Source organism: Rana temporaria, chromosome 10 (assembly GCF_905171775.1).
Source record: "Rana temporaria chromosome 10, aRanTem1.1, whole genome shotgun sequence".
NCBI lineage: Eukaryota > Metazoa > Chordata > Amphibia > Anura > Ranidae > Rana > Rana temporaria.
Genome location: NC_053498.1, coordinates 56,894,198 through 56,915,215, shown reverse-complemented (window position 1 = coordinate 56,915,215; position 21,018 = coordinate 56,894,198). Strand labels below are relative to the sequence as shown.

Here is a 21,018-nt window from a genome sequence, read left to right as displayed (position 1 = left end):
GCATATACTTGCATATAAGCCTCTAAAATGATCAATTTTCACGTTTGTGTCCAATAGACTAACCACTTCAGCTCCGGAAGAATTTGCTGCCCAATGACCGGGCCATATTTTACAATTCAGCACTGCGTTGCTTTAACTGACAATTGATCGTACAAGGAACTTTGCACCGTAACAAAATTGACGTCCTTTTTTTCCCCCCACAAATAGAGCTTTCTTTTGGTGGTATTTGATCACCTCTGTGGTTTTTATTTTTTGCGCTATAAACAAAAGAGCAACAATTTTGAAGAAAAGAAAAAGCAATACAATTTTCTCCTTAGTTTAGGCCGATTCTTCTACAAATTTTTGGTAATAAATAAATTGCAATAAGCGTATATTGATTAGTTTGCACAAAAGTTACAGCGTCTACAAAATAGGGGAGGGTTTACGCTGAGAAGCAACCATGTAATCCTTAACCACTTGACAACTGGGCACTTAAACACCCTTAATAACCAGACCAATTTTCAGCTTTCGGTGCTCTCACATTTTGAATGACAATAACTCAGTCATACAACACTGTAACCAAATGAAATTTTTGTCCTTTTTTTCCCACAAATAGAGCTTTCTTTTGGTGGTATTTGATCACCTCTGCGGTTTTTATTTTTTTCGCTATAAATGAAAAAAGAACGAAAATTTTGTAAAAAATGAATTTTTCTTCATTTCTATTATAACATTTTGCAAAAAATGAAATTTTCTTCATAAATTTGGCCTAAAATGTATACTGCTACATATCTTTGGTTAAAAAAAAAAAAAAATTTGGATATTATTTAGTCTGGGTGAAAGTTATAAGGTCTACAAGCTATGGTACCAATTACTGAACATTGATCAATTTGATCACACCTGAAGTACTGATGGCCTCTCTCATTTCTTGAGACCCTAACATGCCAGAAAAGTACAAATACCCCCTAAATGACCCCTTTTTGGAAAGAAGACATTCCAAGGTATTTAGAAAGAGGCATGGTGAGTTTTTTGAAGTTGTAATTTTTTCCCACAATTCTTTGCAAAATCAAGGTTTTTTTTATTTTTATTTTTTTCCACAAAAGTTTCATATTAGCAGGTTATTTCTCACACACAGCATATGCATACCACAAATTACACTCCAAAACACATTATGATATTCCTCCTGAGTATGGCGATACCACATGTGTGAGACTTTTACACAGCGTGGCCACATACAGAGGCCCAACATGCAGGGAGCACCATCAGGCGTTCTGGAGCACCCAGACCAGTTCTGACATTTCTCTCCTACATGTAAAAATCATCAGTTATTTGCTAGCAAATTATATAGAAGCCCAAAACATTATATATGCTTTTTTAGCAAAGACCCTAGAGAATACAATGGCGGTCGTTGCAACTTTTTATCGCGCATGGTATTTGCAATTTTTCGAACGTATTTTTTTGGGAAATAAAACAGTTTTGTGCTTTTTAAAAAAAAAAACATTAAAGTTAGCCCAATGTTTTTGGAAAAAAACAAGATGCGCTACACATAATACAATGTAAACAAGTATCCAAATTCTAATGAAATAAATCATCCGTGAATAATTGTGGAATGTGAATGGACAGCAAATATTCAAAAACAGTCCTTAGTGAAAACAAAAAGAGTCCTTTCACCAGTGATTATGAAAAGAAAAATCCGTATTGATAAGTGACAATCCAAAAGAAGAGAAGACCTCCACCAAACGAGTATTGAATCTGCTTACCAGATTCCCGGTGGACTCTTAGTTAAAAGAAGACCCCAGGTAGCATGAAGATTTTAAACTCTGCAGAGTCAACGCTTGAAGGGCAATCAGGCAAACGATCTCGGTTGCACTCCAGTGTTAGGGGATACGGTGACCATACAACATAGAAGATATAGGAGGCCACAATAGTGTAAATCCGTAAAGAATTATTTTATTTAAAAGTTAGTAACAAAAACGCACTTACAATTTAGTAGTGTTTAACAGGCTTATCAAGTAAAGCTCCGGCCGGAAGCAGACAAAACAGCCCATCAAATGGTGTGGAAAGTATGCAGACAACGGGGGGTGATACCGATGTGAAAGCACGTTCCGCCCGACCTGGTTTCGCGACAAATCGCTTCCTCTGGGGCACAGGCAACACACCGAATCACCCCCCTTAAAATAGCAAACAAACGCCGGAATGGGAGGAGCCAACGCCACCTACCACGCCTGCGCATGACTGGACGGTCCAAGCCTCATTCTGGGACCAACCAGTGCTAATGCGCATGCGCCGGCGGGACGCATGTCAGCAAACGCTTATGGTGGCGTTAGCAAGCTCCCATGGTGCATAGTTGCGACATAAACATAAAAAGGAGAAGGATCCCGTAGCATAGCAACAAGCCGCTGCGGGAAACAATAAGCTAAAAAATCTTTACTGGGGCGCGGGGATTACTTCCGCGTCACGTGGTCACACGCGACCACGTGACACGTCAGCGGCGTGATGACGTGACTGGGCGGAAGAGCCCCGCGTCCCAAATGGAAATTAAAAAACAGAGATTCTGTATAGGGAATGTCAGCCAAGCCTCGTTTTGGTAAAAACCAAGGGAGCCGATCAGCTGGTCATATCCCAACCAATCGAGCAACTCCGTTGACAGAGGCCGGACAGACAGTCCAAAAACCGGAAACAGCAAGAGAACCGGTGGTTACAGCAAAAATAATCACTGATCTCATCTGCTGTGGCCGGCTTAAGTATATTTGTTAAAAAATATGGTATAAAATAAAATAAAACAGCAAAGTCGACATGACTACACAGTATAAAATTTAAAAATTAACAATAACCCCTAAATATAATAAAAACCTAGAAAAAGGGGGTTATGTAAAAAATTGTGTCCCAATGTGGACGCTTAAGCTGGGAAACGAATCTTAATCAAAAGATAAAGGTGACTAGCATAATAAACTTTCACTCAGTAAGGGCCCTAATAATGAGCACATGCAGGTGTACAGAACCATATACTGAAAGGAGCAGACAAATCCAGGGTACAGACTATAATCACCTTATTCAGGACATGATTGAAACACTAATCAGAGAGACCATATACACTTGCATAATACATGGTATGATAGTAACATCAGATTAAAAAAGGCACATGATGACATAATGTGACCTGGGTGAATAAATCTAAGAGTTGTTTATAAAAGCGTTAATATCTGTGTCGATATTCAGCCCAAATGGCGTGTAGGTTTTAACTCTATGGATCCATGCCATTTCTTGCCTAGATATTTCACGAACAAGGTTACTGCCTCTCCAATGTGGGCGGTATTTGTCAATCCCGACAAACAACGTCTTGGAGGGGTCTCTATTATGTTTCAAATCAAAATGTCTGGAAACGGAGTGTTTATCAAATCCTGCCCTAATTTTAGCAATATGCTCATTTAGCCTAACTGACAAGGCTCTCTTGGTGCGGCCAATGTACTGCAAGCCGCAAGGGCACTGAATAAGGTATATCACCCCCTTAGTTGAACAGGTTATAAACGGTTCGACCTCAAAAGTTTTATTAGTTGCCGTGGATTGAAAAGAACAAATCTTTCTACTTTGGCAGCTATTTAGAGAGCAAACTTGGCATCGTTTGCACCTAAAATACCCCGTGAGGTTCTCAAGAAATGTCCTAGTGGCCCTAGGGGGATCATGTACACTCGGAGCAATACGGCTCCCAATAGTAGACGCACCCCTAAACACCACATTAGGTCTAGCTGGAAGCAATGGCGCTAAGATCTGGTCAGTTGTCAAAATGTGCCAATGCTTCTGAATAAGTTTTTTAACGCTGAAGTGTTGAGCGGAAAATGTGGTGATGAAGGTGAAGGGCAGAGAAAAACCCTCGGTTGGAGGCCCTTTGACCTTTTCTGCCAATAATGTAGGCCTTTCGGTGTTTCTAGCTTTCTCCATTGCCTGTGAGAGAGTGGACCTATCATACCCCTTCTCCTCAAACCTCTTAGAAAGGACTAAGGCCTGTTCTTCAAACATCAGAGTGTTAGAACAATTGAGTTTGAGGCGCATAAACTGGCCCAAAGGGACAGATTTAAGCCACGCTGGCAAATGGCAGCTGTCCAAAGGTATGTATGAGTTGCGGTCAGTTGGTTTAAAGAAGGTAGATGTTACAAATCTCCCATTGTCGATGGTGATCTGGAGATCCAAAAAATGGATAGACTGTTGGCTGGATTCGTAATTAAATTTAATGCCCCTGGTGTTCTGATTCAAATGAATCACAGAACACCAGGGGCATTAAATTTAATTACGAATCCAGCCAACAGTCTATCCATTTTTTGGATCTCCAGATCACCATCGACAATGGGAGATTTGTGACATCTACCTTCTTTAAACCAACTGACCGCAACTCATACATACCTTTGGACAGCTGCCATTTGCCAGCGTGGCTTAAATCTGTCCCTTTGGGCCAGTTTATGCGCCTCAAACGCAATTGTTCTAACACTCTGATGTTTGAAGAACAGGCCTTAGTCCTTTCTAAGAGGTTTGAGGAGAAGGGGTATGATAGGTCCACTCTCTCACAGGCAATGGAGAAAGCTAGAAACACCGAAAGGCCTACATTATTGGCAGAAAAGGTCAAAGGGCCTCCAACCGAGGGTTTTTCTCTGCCCTTCACCTTCATCACCACATTTTCCGCTCAACACTTCAGCGTTAAAAAACTTATTCAGAAGCATTGGCACATTTTGACAACTGACCAGATCTTAGCGCCATTGCTTCCAGCTAGACCTAATGTGGTGTTTAGGGGTGCGTCTACTATTGGGAGCCGTATTGCTCCGAGTGTACATGATCCCCCTAGGGCCACTAGGACATTTGAGAACCTCACGGGGTATTTTAGGTGCAAACGATGCCAAGTTTGCTCTCTAAATAGCTGCCAAAGTAGAAAGATTTGTTCTTTTCAATCCACGGCAACTAATAAAACTTTTGAGGTCGAACCGTTTATAACCTGTTCAACTAAGGGGGTGATATACCTTATTCAGTGCCCTTGCGGCTTGCAGTACATTGGCCGCACCAAGAGAGCCTTGTCAGTTAGGCTAAATGAGCATATTGCTAAAATTAGGGCAGGATTTGATAAACACTCCGTTTCCAGACATTTTGATTTGAAACATAATAGAGACCCCTCCAAGACGTTGTTTGTCGGGATTGACAAATACCGCCCACATTGGAGAGGCAGTAACCTTGTTCGTGAAATATCTAAGCAAGAAATGGCATGGATCCATAGAGTTAAAACCTACACGCCATTTGGGCTGAATATCGACACAGATATTAACGCTTTTATAAACAACTCTTAGATTTATTCACCCAGGTCACATTATGTCATCATGTGCCTTTTTTAATCTGATGTTACTATCATACCATGTATTATGCAAGTGTATATGGTCTCTCTGATTAGTGTTTCAATCATGTCCTGAATAAGGTGATTATAGTCTGTACCCTGGATTTGTCTGCTCCTTTCAGTATATGGTTCTGTACACCTGCATGTGCTCATTATTAGGGCCCTTACTGAGTGAAAGTTTATTATGCTAGTCACCTTTATCTTTTGATTAAGATTCGTTTCCCAGCTTAAGCGTCCACATTGGGACACAATTTTTTACATAACCCCCTTTTTCTAGGTTTTTATTATATTTAGGGGTTATTGTTAATTTTTAAATTTTATACTGTGTAGTCATGTCGACTTTGCTGTTTTATTTTATTTTATACCATATTTTTTAACAAATATACTTAAGCCGGCCACAGCAGATGAGATCAGTGATTATTTTTGCTGTAACCACCGGTTCTCTTGCTGTTTCCGGTTTTTGGACTGTCTGTCCGGCCTCTGTCAACGGAGTTGCTCGATTGGTTGGGATATGACCAGCTGATCGGCTCCCTTGGTTTTTACCAAAACGAGGCTTGGCTGACATTCCCTATACAGAATCTCTGTTTTTTAATTTCCATTTGGGACGCGGGGCTCTTCCGCCCAGTCACGTCATCACGCCGCTGACGTGTCACGTGGTCGCGTGTGACCACGTGACGCGGAAGTAATCCCCGCGCCCCAGTAAAGATTTTTTAGCTTATTGTTTCCCGCAGCGGCTTGTTGCTATGCTACGGGATCCTTCTCCTTTTTATGTTTATGTCGCAACTATGCACCATGGGAGCTTGCTAACGCCACCATAAGCGTTTGCTGACATGCGTCCCGCCGGCGCATGCGCATTAGCACTGGTTGGTCCCAGAATGAGGCTTGGACCGTCCAGTCATGCGCAGGCGTGGTAGGTGGCGTTGGCTCCTCCCATTCCGGCGTTTGTTTGCTATTTTAAGGGGGGTGATTCGGTGTGTTGCCTGTGCCCCAGAGGAAGCGATTTGTCGCGAAACCAGGTCGGGCGGAACGTGCTTTCACATCGGTATCACCCCCCGTTGTCTGCATACTTTCCACACCATTTGATGGGCTGTTTTGTCTGCTTCCGGCCGGAGCTTTACTTGATAAGCCTGTTAAACACTACTAAATTGTAAGTGCGTTTTTGTTACTAACTTTTAAATAAAATAATTCTTTACGGATTTACACTATTGTGGCCTCCTATATCTTCTATGTTGTATGGTCACCGTATCCCCTAACACTGGAGTGCAACCGAGATCGTTTGCCTGATTGCCCTTCAAGCGTTGACTCTGCAGAGTTTAAAATCTTCATGCTACCTGGGGTCTTCTTTTAACTAAGAGACCACCGGGAATCTGGTAAGCAGATTCAATACTCGTTTGGTGGAGGTCTTTTCTTCTTTTGGATTGTCACTTATCAATACGGATTTTTCTTTTCATAATCACTGGTGAAAGGACTCTTTTTGTTTTCACTAAGGACTGTTTTTGAATATTTGCTGTCCATTCACATTCCACAATTATTCACGGATGATTTATTTCATTAGAATTTGGATACTTGTTTACATTGTATTATGTGTAGCGCATCTTGTTTTTTTCCATATGTTTCACTGTTTGTATATATCCAGTAAGACGCAGCTTCACTTGTATCACATTTGATTGCCACTCAGTAGTAGTCACTTTTTATCACCTAATTTATTAGCGCGGTTGCTTTCCCATTTTTTCTAGCCCAATGTTTTTGCATAATATGAAAGACGAAGTTACGCCGAGTAAATAGATACCCAACATGTCACCCTTCAATATTGCACACGCTTGTGGAATGGCGCCAAACTTCGCTACTTAAAAATCCCCATAGGTGACGTTTTAAATGTTTTTACTGGTTACATGTTTTTAGTTACAGAGGAGGTCTGGGGCCAAAATGATTGCTCTCTCTAACGTTCGCAGCGATACCCCACATGTGTGGTTTGAACACCGTTTTCATATGTGGGCGGGACTTACGTACACATTCGCTTCTGTATACGAGCACACGGGAACAGGGGCGCTTTAAATATTTATTTTTTATTTTTATTGTTCATTTTACTTTATTTTAGTTTGACACGTTTTTCCCCAAAAATAAATGTTTTGATCACTTTTATTCCAATTACAAGGAATGGAAACATCCCTTGTAATAGGAATATAGCATGACAGGTCCTCTTTACAGTGAGATATGGGGTCAATAAGACCCCACATCTCACCTCTAGGCTGGGAAGCCTGAAAAAAAAAAACAAGAAAAAAAACGATCCTGGCTTAGATCGCAGCGGTGAGTCAGAAGAAGCACCGGAAGGCGAAGGGAGTGGGGACGTCCCTTTTTGCCTCCCGTAATAACGATCAAGAGGCGGAACAGCCGCCATGATCGTTCTTATGGTGTAGGGAATCGCCGGCTGAAAAAAATGATATCTGAATGATGCCTGTAGCTGCAGGCATCATTTAGATATCCCTGCACAAAGTCAAGGACCTCATATGATGTGGGCGGGAAGTGGTTAAAACACATTTTTTCCCCAGAGTATTGGCCGGGGTATTGCAAAGTATTGGCCGGGGTATTGCAAAGTATTGGTGCGGGGGTATTGCAGAGTATTGGTGCGGGGGTATTGCAGAGTATTGGTGCGGGGGTATTGCAGAGTATTGGTGCGGGGGTATTGCAGAGTATTGGTGCGGGGGTATTGCAGAGTATTGGTGCGGGGGTATTGCAGAGTATTGGTGCGGGGGTATTGCAGAGTATTGGTGCGGGGGTATTGCAGAGTATTGGTGCGGGGGTATTGCAGTGTATTGGTGCGGGGGTATTGCAGAGTATTGGTGCGGGGGTATTGCAGAGTATTGGTGCGGGGGTATTGCAGAGTATTGGTGCGGGGTATTGCAGAGTATTGTGTGGGGGGTATTGCAGAGTATTGGTGCGGGGGTATTGCAGAGTATTGGTGCGGGGGTATTGCAGAGTATTGTGTGGGGGGTATTGCAGAGTATTGTGCTGGGGGGTATTGCAGAGTATTGTGCGGGGGGTATTGCAGAGTATTGTGCGGGGGGTATTGCAGAGTATTGTGCGGGGGTACTGCAGAGTATTGTGCGGGGGTACTGCAGAGTATTGCGCAAGGGGTACTGCAGAGTACTGGCAGGGGGTACTGCAGAGCATTGCGCAGGGGTATTGCAGAGTATTGCGCGGGGGTATTGCAGAGTATTGCGCGGGGGTACTGCAGAGTATTGTGCGGGGGTACTGCAGAGTATTGCGCAAGGGGTACTGCAGAGTACTGGCAGGGGGTACTGCAGAGCATTGCGCAGGGGTATTGCAGAGTATTGCGCGGGGGTATTGCAGAGTATTGCGCGGGGGTATTGCAGAGTATTGCGCGGGGGTATTGCAGAGTATTGCGCGGGGGTATTGCAGAGTATTGCGCGGGGGTATTGCAGAGTATTGTGCGGGGGTATTGCAGAGTATCGCGCAAGGGGTACTGCAGAGTATTGCGCGGGGGTATTGCAGAGTATTGGTGCGGGGGTATTGCAGTGTATTGTGTGGGGGGTATTGCAGTGTATTGTGTGGGGGGTATTGCAGAGTATTGCGCAGGGGTTTTGCAGAGTATTGCGCTGGGGTTTTGCAGAGTATTGCGCGGGGGTATTGCAGAGTATTGCGCAGGGGGTATTGCAGAGTAATTGCGCAGGGAAGGCAGAGCATTGCAGGGGTTAATGCAGGGATGGCTGAGCAGGGATGGATGGATCTGTGACTGCAATAGTCACAGATCCATCCCACACTGCTGCTGCCGCCATCCGCGCTCTCCTCTCACACTGTACCGATCGGTACAGCGAGAGGAGGGAGGAACCGGCGTCATCAAATGACGCCGGTTTGTTTACCTGTGATCGCGCCGTCATTGGACAGATCACATTGTCGGTCAGTTACCGTGATCTGTGTACAGAATTTTCTGTGTGCGCGCCCGAGGCGGCGCGCATTACTGCTTCTGCTGGGCGCCGTTTCAGAACGGCGACCCCCAGTTAAGCAACCACCTTGCCGCCGTTTTTGGACGGCGGCTGGTGGTTAAGTGGTTAAGAAACGTGCCAAATAATGAACCCAAAAAGACCCAATATGTTTCACTTTCACATTAGAGGCTGTCAGGGGTACTATGTGATGAAACAAAAAACTGACGAACACACATGTCTGAATGTGTGCTCCAACTACACATTCTGTGTCCGTTTCGTTTGCTAAAATTTTCTGTCTGCAGCTGCACGGTTTGTGGGTTACATAAGTTGTGTGTATACTCTGTCAGGATTAGTAGTAGAGCTGCACGATTCTGGCTAAAATGAGAATCACAATTTTTTTTTTTTGCTTAAAGATAGATCACGATTCTCGCGGCGTAAAATCATCCCATTAAACAAAAAAATTGGGCCAACTTTACCATTTCGTTTTTTTTTATTCATCGACGTATATTTTTTCCCAAAAAATTGCTTTTGAAAGACCACTGTGCAAATACAGTGTGACAAACTATTGCAACAATCGCTATTTTATTCCCTAGGGTCTCTGCTAAAAAAATATATATATGTCTGGGGGTTCCAAGTAATTTTCTAGCAAAAAATACTGATTTTAACTTTGTAGGAAACAAGTGTCAGAAAAAGGTTTAGACTTTAAGTGGTTAAACTTCCTGCATTTACACACAGAAGTTTTATCCCTTTGATCCAAGTACAGTACAAAGAGTTACAATGTTTCTACTTATCTACTAGCACAGACAATGTTGTTAAAAACTTGTCAGACTGCCAAAGTGAACAGAGAACTCTCTACACTTGTTACATGAAAGAATACGGAAACTTTTCAATAGAGATTGGGTGGGGGAATCAAGAATGCAATTTTTTTACGATCAATTGTGCAGCTCTAATGGGTAGTATCTGTGCAAATAGGCCAGAATATGTTCTCTATCTAGGGTACATCATGACCATGAAGGGCAATATTAGCAGCCAGACAAAAGTATAACATTGGAAAAGAAAAGAAAGAAGATATTTCTACCAAGGAAGAGAGCAGTGAATTCAGTGGTATGTGGCCTTGAGGATGTACAGCAGTGTAGGAACCCTCCGCTACAGCCAACTAAACAGTAGATGCTCCTCTGCAAGGAAGAGCTAGGGAGGGGGAATGCAATACAAAGCAGAGGGAGAAGGCATGTGATCACTGAAGATGTAAAGGTGAATAAGAAATCTATTTTTTTTATTATTATCATATAGGGCAAAGCCACAAATCGACACTACTATGCAAAAGTTTTAGGCAGGTGCGAAAAATGCTGGAAATAAGAATGCTTTCAGAAATAAAAGTGTTAACATTTTTTTTTATCAATCAACAAAATGGAAAGTAAATGAACATATGAGAAAGCCAAATCAAATCAATATTTGTTGTGACCACCCTTTGCCTTCAAAAGAGCATCAATTATTTTAGATACAGTTGCAGTTTTTGAAGGAACTTGGAAGGTAGGTTCTGCCAAACATCTTGGAGAACTAACCACAGATCTTCTATGGATGTAGGCTGCCTCAAAGCCTTCTGTCTCTTCATGTAACCCCAGACAGGCTCCATCATATTGAGATCAGGGCTCTGCCGGGGCCAAGCCATCAACCAACCTCCAGGACGCCTTGCTCCTCTTTACACTGAAAATAGGTAAGGACATTGGCTATATGTTTGGGGTCACTGCCTGCTGCAGAATACATTTGGGGCCAATCATACTCCTCCCTGGTGGTAAGGCATGCTGGATAATTATCTGCCTGTATTTCTCAGCACAGGGAATATCACCGATCCTGACCAAATCTCCAACTAAATTTGCAGAAATGCAGTCCCAAACTTGCAAGGAACCTCCACCATGCCTCTCTGTTGCCCTCAGACACTCCGTGTACTACTCTCCAGCCCTTTAGCAAACAAACTGCCTCCTGCTACAGCCAAATATTTCTGAATTTTGACTTCTTCCAGAGCACCTGCTGCCATTTTTCTGTGCCCCAGTTCCCATGTTTTCCTGCATAGTTGAGTCATTTAGCCTTGTTTCTATGTCAGCGATATGGCTTTTAGGCCATATTCTTCTATGAAAACCACTTCTGGCCAGACTTCTCCGGACAGTAGATAAGTGTACCTGGATCCTACTGGTTTCTGCCAGTTCTGTGCTGATGGACATCTTCTGAAATCAAAAGGAAGCACGACATGTCTTTCATCTGTTGCCTTAAAGTTCCCCTCTTGGTATTACAAGGTTGGGTTTTTTGTCGGCTTCTGTAGTTCATGAACAGCACATGATACAATTACCCATGGTTCTCTCTGCATTTCAAGTGCCTTTATTAAGAATATTTAAATACTGTAAGTGTATATGTAGACACCGCGCACATATGAGGATTAGAAATCGTGTATGTGCATGTATATAATCATATTTATATTTGTGTTTGTCAAAATAAATCGTTATTCTTTCAGAAGTGGCATTATTCCCTGAAGATTTTGCCTATACTTGCACAAATTTAAAACATGTGGGCTATCCCCATCTACTCCATCTCATCGGAATTCTACCGATAAAAAGGAACAGCAAGTAGCTGGGGAGTACTACTTTAGGATCTTTTTTTAACCGCTTCCCGACCGCTGCATGTAGATATACATTGGCAGAATGGCACGTACAGGCACATTGGCGTACCTGTACGTCCCTGCCTTTCCGCGGGTCGGGGGTCCGATCGGGACCCCCCGCTACATGCGGCGGTCAGATTCCTTCGGGGACGACGGCGCGGCTATTCGTTTATAGTCGCGATCGCTCCCCGGAGCTGAAGAACGGGGGGAGCCATATGTAAACACGGCTTCCCCGTGCTTCACTATGGCGCTGCATCGATCGAGTGATCCCTTATATAGGGAGACTCGATCGATGACGTCATTCCTACAGCCACACCCCCCTACAGTTGTAAACACACACTAGGTGAAGCCTAACACGTTCAGCGCCCCCTGTGGTTAACTCCCAAACTGCAACTGTCATTTTCACAATAAACAATGCAATTTAAATGCATTTTTTGCTGTGAAAATTACAATGGTCCCAAAAATGTGTAAAAAAAAAAAAAAAAACGCTGATCGCCGCCATTAGTAGTAAAAAATTTTTTTTTTTATAAAAATGCAATAAAACTATCCCCTATTTTGTAAACGCTATAAATTTTGCGCAAACCAATCGATAAACGCTTATTGCGATTTTTTTCACCAAAAATAGGTAGAATACGTATCGACATAAACTGAGGAAAAAAAATGTAAATATATTTTGGGGGATTTTTATTATAGCAAAAAGTAAAAAATATTGCATTTTTTTCAAAATTGTCGCTCTATTTTTGTTTATAGCGCAAAAAATAAAAACCGCACAGGTGATCAAATACCACCAAAAGAAAGCTCTATTTGTGGGGAAAAAAGGACGCCAATTTTGTTTGAGAGCCACGTCGCACGACCGCGCAATTGTCTGTTAAAGCGACGCAGTGCCAAATTGTAAAAACCCCTTTGGTCATGTAGCAGCATATTGGCCCGGTCCTTAAGTGGTTAATCTGTTATTCACGTTTATGTAATTTTGTTATGTCTTTGTACTTCCACTTTGGAAAAGTTTTTATCCAATTCAATTTGTAATAAAATTATTAAAAAGAAGGAAATAAGGGAGACTAGGCTCTCTCAAGGTTGATAGGAATTTAATTGGAGATGTCTGTTATTAAGGCGAGCGAAAACACACACACACACACACACACACACACCAATTTAAAAAAAGTATACATTTATTAAATAGTACAATTTAAAAGTAACAGTCATATTACATATTTAGACCATGAATTGATGCTTGATGCACGAGATGAGATGCTTGGTAATGCAGGGAGCCAACATGTTTCACAATGTGCTTCTTCAGAGCACTGCATACATCTATAATTGCATCTAGTTTATACCGGACATAAAGCATGTCATAGTATAATATGGAACAACCAGTTATAAGTAGGATAAAAGTTTGTCATATTTAACCCTATAAATTGGCAGCAGAGGCGGCCCGTGCTCACCTGGTCTATAGAGGGTCGGACTCCTCAAGCACATTATATGGGGTTATGTAGGTTGTTTTAACCAAACTAGAATGTCTCATGTCGGGGATATCTCCTTATGAGTATACTGGGCAGATACATTTAGGACTGGCCATCATACATACAGCACTTCTGAATGGCCATAATACTATCCTTTGGGCCAGGTATATCAGTATACTTACCAATGAGGCCCCATATGCTGTGCGCTATGCTTAGCGCTTTCCCTATTATATAGTAAAACACCTCCTTGCACACATACCCTCTGTGTCCCATGCAGTACTGATCTAGCTCTATCCTTCTCATTAGATTAATCCCCCCTCCCACCCTTCCTAATTAAATCCTATTCTGATTTATAATACACTCTGTATTGGCACAAATAAGCACCACTATGAGGATATTAAAATGTTTCTCTAATTTTTACCACCCTGTGCAATTAGGGATATTTATATAACAATGGATCTAGAATATTTATTTTGAATATAATACATACTGGGTATTTCGTAGTTTTAGTACTAGCTTCAATAACCTTTTGTAACACACTAGTAGCCTTTATCAAAGCACACCTAATTGTACCTAATCTAGTCACTATGATTATTTTATCATAATTACCCCATAGATCTTTTTGAATGCACCATTCCGGCTGCTACAACGATCCAATATCCCCCACTTGCCATCCTGTTTGGATCTGGCCTCCACTAGGTTAATAGCTACAGGGGGGAGGGGGGGGCTTCCTGGTGGGGGTGAAATCAGTGTGATGATGTGCTTGAGTCGTCCGACTCTATAGACCAGGTGAGCATGGGCAGCCTCTGCTGCCAATTTATAGGGTTAAATAAGACAAAAAAAGTATCTTTGTTATAACTGCTTGTTCCATATTATACTAATGACATGCTTTCATGTCCCGTATAACAGGGCTCAAAATTTCAAGTCCTGAGCTACTAGCCAAGCCTCAAGGGTTACTCGCCAACAGTTGCCCCTTACAAGCCGTACCATGCCCCACCCTAAAAACACGCCCTCATAAATCTCATAAAATTACACTTAAATGTTTTATGCAGAATTAAGTTCTAAAAATAAAATATTAAACAACTTTATCTGTGCCCACCAATGCAGCCAGCCCGTATCCACCGATGCAGCCTGCCGTGTCCACCGATGCAGCCTGTGCCCATCATGCTGCCTACCTGTGCCCATCATGCTGTCTATATGTGTCCTTCATGCAGGGAACAGAGAAGAGGAAGTTGATTACCGGGTGGACGATGAGCGCACCGAGGAACACCACAGCTTTCATTTCAAATGCCGTGTGTTCCCGCCACTCGCCGTCACATACAGCCCGCCCCCTGGCCTGAGGGAACTTTGATACACGTCACTCTTGATTGGATCACACGGCAATTGAAATGAAAGCCGCGAGTGATGTTCCCTGCGCTCCGATGATCCGGCCGAGTGCTCTCCTCTCTTCCACTCCACCATGAGCACTGGGAGAAGGACTCCCATACAACCCCGCATGCTGGCGATGCTCGCCCCCCAGCTTCCCAGGCAGCCCTTCCTTGCCAGCCCTCAAAATCCAAAATGCGAGCAGGCAAGTGAAATTTTTGAGGGCTGCTGTAAAGAGCTTACAATCCAAGGACAGGACACTGTGAAATTTGCACTATTCCCCCATCATCAGTCAGTGCGAACTGGGGAATCAGCAATTGTCTTCTCTTGGCGGGGGATTGATCAACTTGGTACATTCCGCCTGCCCATAAATGGTCAAATCGCGAGACCGGTCTTGTCACCATTTGTGACCTTTCCATGAGGCCAAGTTCACACTATTGCATGTTCGGGGACGCTGGGACAATCGTGTGCCATGTGCAACAAGCAAGAGAAACGTGTCGCTTCTTAACAGATGCATGGGGGCGCCATCAATTTTAAACAGGGCCCCCACGCATCAGCAAAAAGCCTGCATTTGTGCGCATGCACGCGATTCCCTGCAGCATTATTTTTAAAAAAGGGTCCATCTTTTTTGGGGGACCCCATTAAAATACATGGACTGTCCTACCCGCAGAACACAACCGCACAAGTGTGAGCTCAAACCTAATATTCTGTGAGCTCACACCCTGGCGTCATGGGTTCAGCACGGCTGTTCTTTATAGCAACACACTAAGCTGTAGCACATACAGGTGACACTGTCATGTAGGAATAGATGGAAATTCTACCAGAAGTCATCTCTTCATACAGGACAGCCTCCTAAATATACAGCAGCCATTTTCATCCAATATGTGTGGCCCCAGTCTTCTCTCTTCTCACCTGATCAATCACACTCTCCAATCCACTCATCCCAACTGCTTCCTCCATGCTCCGCCCACAGCCTGCCAGCAAAGGGGCGGGGTCTGCCCAAACCTAACACATGCTTGAGCAAAGATAGGCTGGCTGTCGGCTAAGGCCTGCGTTGCGGGGTGTCACCATGGATACGCGCTAATGAGCGTCTGTTGTGCTTACATTCTGCGGGCAGATCGGGCGCTCGTTGTTGCTGCACCTAGACGTGAGGATACAGGGCGGGGGCACAGCTACAGACGCCTCCCCAGGGTCAGCATGTGTATTGCTCGTTCTCACACACAGCCCCGCCTCCTCCTAACCCTGCGCCTGAATGCTGGTCCAATGCTGGGATGCATTCTGTCTATTAAAGGCGCGGGGTTAGGAGGAGGCGGGGCTGTGTGTGAGAATGAGCAGAGCAAAGCTAAATGCTATACCGCGGTCCTCCTCCACCTCCATGCACTCTGCCATAGGCGATCACTGGGAGAACAGCTCCCGATAGACAACGGTCGCTGGCGGTGCTGGCCCCCCTTCTGCCAGGCAGCCCAGCTCCTCGCCAGACCTCGTTTTCCACTCGCAAAATGCGAGTAGAAAATTTGAGGTCTGCCGTATAAACTAGATGCAATTATAGATGCATACAGTGCCCTGAAGAAGCACATTTCAAAACATGTTGGCTCCCTGCATTACCAAGCATCTCATGCATCAATTTGTGGTCCAAATATGTAATATGACTTGCTTTTAAATGATACCATTTAATAAATTGATACCTTTTTTATGAAATTGTTGTGTGTGCTCACCTTAACAACAGACATATCTCCAATTAAATTCCCATCAACCTTGAGAGAGCATAGTCTCCCTTATTTCCTTCTTTTTAATAATTACTAGGGATTGGGGAGATACCCGTGTTTCTGGAAAGTGTCCAATACTTATATATATTGTAATAAAATTATATATTTTTTTTTAAACAATGTACCCACTTTTTTTTTTTTCAATTTCCCTTAAATTCACACAATTTGAGGTTTATTCTTATATTCTATTTCAAGGGATGATGGCAATCACATGCACAGCCATGAGTCTTTAATTCTGCATTAAGTTTTCATTGTCAACCACTGCATCGCTCCTCAACATTTCCCATTTCTTTATGCTTCTTCTAAAAAGCTTGAACAGAACATCTTGAAACCCCAGTCTGCTTTGCAATCTTTGCCTGGAAGAGACATTGCTGATGCAGTATAACCACCTTGTGTCATGTTGCTGTGCTCACTGTTGCCATGGTGTTTGCCTGTGACAAAGACGCCCTCCACAACCTCACCTTAGGAGAGTTTGGCTGTTCCTTACACAGTTTAACCACTTGCTTACTGGGCACATATACCCCCCTCCTGCCCAGGTGAAATTTCAGCTTTCGGCACTGCATCGCTTTAACTAACAATTGCGCGGTCGTGCGACGTGGCTCCCAAACAAAATTGACGTCCTTTTTTCCCCACAAGTAGAGCTTTCTTTTGGTGGTATTTGATCGCCTGTGCGGTTTTTATTTTTTGCGCTATAAACAAAGAAGCGAGACAATTTTGAAAAAAATACAATATTTTTTACTTCTTGCTATAATAAATATCCCAATTTAAAAAAAAAAAAACATTTTTTTTTCTCAGTTTAGGCCGATACGTATTCTTCTACATATTTTTGGTAAAAAAAAAAAAAAAATCGCAATAAGCGACTGGTTTGCGCAAAAGTTATAGCGCTTACAAAATAGGGGACAGAATTATTTTTTTTAAATTATTTTTTTTTACTAGAAATGGCGGCGATCTGCGATTTTTAATGGGACTGCGACGTTATGGCGGACACATCGGACACATTTTTGGCGCCATTCACATTTATACTGCGATCAGTGCTATAAATATGCACTAATTACAGTATAAATGTGACTGGCATTGAAGGGGTTAACATTAGGGGGTGAGGAAGGGGTTAAATGTATCCCTGCTTAGTGTTCTAACTGTAGGTGGAGGGGGGGGTGACTGGGGGGGTGACCGATCTGTGTCCCTATGTACAAGAGACACAGATCGGTCTCCTCTCCAGAGACAGCACCGCTGTCTCTGTGTAAAACGGCAATGAGAGATGATCTCATATGTTTACATATGAGATCCTCTCTCATTGGCCGCACAGATCGCCTCGCGAACGGCCACTCTGATTGGCCGTTCGCGGCGATCTGTAATTGGCTGTGTCCGAGGGACACGGCCAACACAGATTTTCCCCGCAGCGCGCTCTGGAGCGCGCGCGGGGAACGCCCAAAGGGGCGGCCGTCAATTGACGGCAGTTTGGAAATTGGGATCCGCACTGCAGCCGTCAATTGACGGCAGGCGGATCCCAAGTGGTTAAAGCCTCCTACACAGCTTTTTCAGTTAATGAAAGTGTACAAAGTATGCAAGTGTAATAATTAATGGTGGTTTGAAGCCAAAGGATAAAAGGATAGTCACACCAAATATTCATTTGATTTTAGAGTTCCAGTTCGTTTTGTTTTTAGTAAATTCATAAAAATAAACCATCATTCTTTTACAGCATTTCTTTACACCTGCCTAAAACCTCTGCACAGTACTGTACAGCTGCAGCAGTAGAGGCATATAAAAAGACAAACTTATTCTGGTTGTGAACAGGCCAAGAATAATACTAAACAGATTTCAGAAAGCTGTGAGAAGCTGAAGAAACAGAAGAAACCATTCAGTGAGTTGAAGATGTTGAAAAAAGCTCAAGGGAACTCACCTGTCTTGTTTTAGCAGAGGTTTCTATGAATGGAATACCATAACTCTTTGCTAGCTCTTGTGCTTGTTTTGTGTCCACTGTCCGTGATGGGAGGTCACATTTGTTACCAACTAATACCATAGGCACATCATCAGAATCTTTTACTCGGTTGATTTGTTCTCTATAGATAAAAAAAAAAAAGATCATAGCTGATATTTCCAAATGAATAATGTCTCAGTCTATCTAAATATTGCCACTCTTTTTTTGGAGAAAGGGGGGGGGGTGTAGATGGTGTACAGCTTGTATAACAGTAAATCTGCTGTCCCCCTCAAACACACAGTGCCATTACTGTCTAAACCGCTGGCAACAAAAGTGAGTATACCCCTATGTAAAAATGCCAAAGTTGGCATTTTCCCTCCCCCAGTGTCATGTAACTCGTTAGCGTTATAAGGTTCCAGGTGTGAACGGGGAGCAGGCGAGTTAAATTTGGTTTTATCGGCCTCTCTCTCATACTGGTCACTGGAAGTTCAACATAGCAAAGAACTGAGGATCTGAAACAAAATTATGGTTGCTCTACATAAAGATGGCCTAGGCTATAAGAAGGTTGGCAAGACCCTGAAACTGAGCTGCAGCATGGTGGCCAAGACCATACAGCGGTTTAACAGGACAGGTCAAAGAAGTTGAGTGCACATGCTCTGCATCATTTCCAGAGGTTGTTTTGGGGAAATAGACACGAGTGCTGCCAGCAATGCTGAGGAGGTTGAAGGGGGGGGGGGGGGGTCCAGCCAGTCGGTTCTCAGACCGTATGCATGGATTACTGCAACTGTGTCCTGTGGTCTGATGAGACCAAGATAAACTTATTTGGTTCAGCTGGGGTCAAGTGTGTGTGTGGCAGCAACCAGGTGAGTAGTACAAGTGTGTCTGCCTACAGTCAAGCATGGTGGTGGGAGCGTCATGGTCTGGGACGTGCTGCTGATGAGCTCCGGCCATCCGGATAAAAATCCACAGCATCCATCCTTCAAGGGACCCATCCGGCATCCTACACAGCACCCAGAGCTCGCCAAACAAAAAGCGACCTGGCTCCCGGATATTGTCGACCCCTGCTTTAAAAAACATATTGAAGTCACAACTCTGATCCCGGTTCCAGAGTCATGTGCAGTGGCCATCTTGCCCCACCCTGCTCCAATGTTCACAAAAATGGGGCTGACCATCGAGATCTAATGATGTAGCTTGGGAAGTGGCTTGGTGCGCAGGGTGGATGACCACGAACTAGAAGAACTCCAGTCACCAGAGGGGATTGGAAGATAAAAGGACAATAATGCCCACACAGACCAGGAAGGGAACCCCCAGTAGACTCCTACGCTCGATGGGCACACCCAAGAACAAATTCTCATCAGCGAACCTAAATTCCGTTATAGCAGCGAGAGCAAAAAGTTAAAGATGGCGTCGACCAGCAGAAAGGATGAAAAATAAGTTATGGAGGACGATGAAATATCCCTACCTATCTCAGAAGATTCCTCAAGAGGTAATGTACCCAACGACTTCCCCCTGACTTACGCAAGCATGATGGAAATAGCTGCTGACATAAAGAACTCATTCTCTGTGGCCATCACCGACATAAAAATTTTATTGCGAAGGATGTCAGCACTAATGGCGGTAAACGAGAGGGCAGGAAAAAAAAAAAAATCAGAGCACTGATTAGATTGGACGACATAGCAATCACTCAGTCTCAACATTTGATTGACACAAACAGGCAGATCGAAGACCTCGATAACCGGGGAAGGAGACAACATTAGAGTGAGAGGTGTCCCTGAATCTATCACACCAGAACAAATTAGACCGGCACTCTCCTCCATCTTTAATGGCCTACTCGACAGACCTGAGGCCTCACCGATCACGTTTGATAGACCCAGGGCCCCTGACAAAAACCCTCCCAGAGACATCATATGCTGTCTTCCCAACTTCAGCTTAAAGGAAGAAATTCTGCAAAAGGCCAGAACAAATGATCAGGTTATATTTAATGAGGCAGAAATTCAGCTGTTCCAAGATTTATCATCTATCGCTCTAAAAAACAGAAGAAGAGCACCAAGACCACTACTTGAGGTCCTAAAGGAGAAGGGAATAAGTTACAGGTGGAAGTTCCCCTTTGCTCTTCAAGCCAACAACAACGGCAAACAGCATTTACTAAGAATCCCAGATGACTTACAAAGATTCTGTGAAAACCTGAATCTTTCAGGTGAAAACCTGAATAAAGCTCCACTTGACCTCCCAGACTGGTACGCCGAGTTTCGCCTCCCTCCAGTCATCAACAATTTGCCTCCTGTACATGACCTCTCACCAGCTAAATCATCACATTACTCTGGGAGCGTCATGGTCTGGAGCTGCATGAGCACTGCCAGCCCTGGGGAGCTACAGTTCATTGAGGGAACCATGAATGACATGTACTGCGACATACTGAAGCAAAGCATGATCCCCCTACCTTCAGAGACTGGGCTGCAGGGCAGTATTCCAACATAACGACCCCAACACCTCCAAGACAACCACTGCCTTGTTAAAGAAGCTAAGGGTAGAACTGCAAACTTATATCTGAAATCCCCCCTTTAGACT

At 43.5% G+C, this 21,018-nt stretch overlaps 1 protein-coding gene across 1 annotated transcript in view; it reads right to left on the bottom strand.

The window, feature by feature from the left end:
• Positions 1 to 21,018, bottom strand: part of LOC120916588 (GTPase HRas-like) — a 66,290-nt gene that overhangs the window by 12,935 nt on the left and 32,337 nt on the right. The window contains exon 4 of the mRNA XM_040327641.1: positions 18,433 to 18,592. Within this exon, the coding sequence (XP_040183575.1) occupies positions 18,433 to 18,592 (160 nt within the window). The remainder of the gene's footprint in view (positions 1 to 18,432; positions 18,593 to 21,018) is intronic.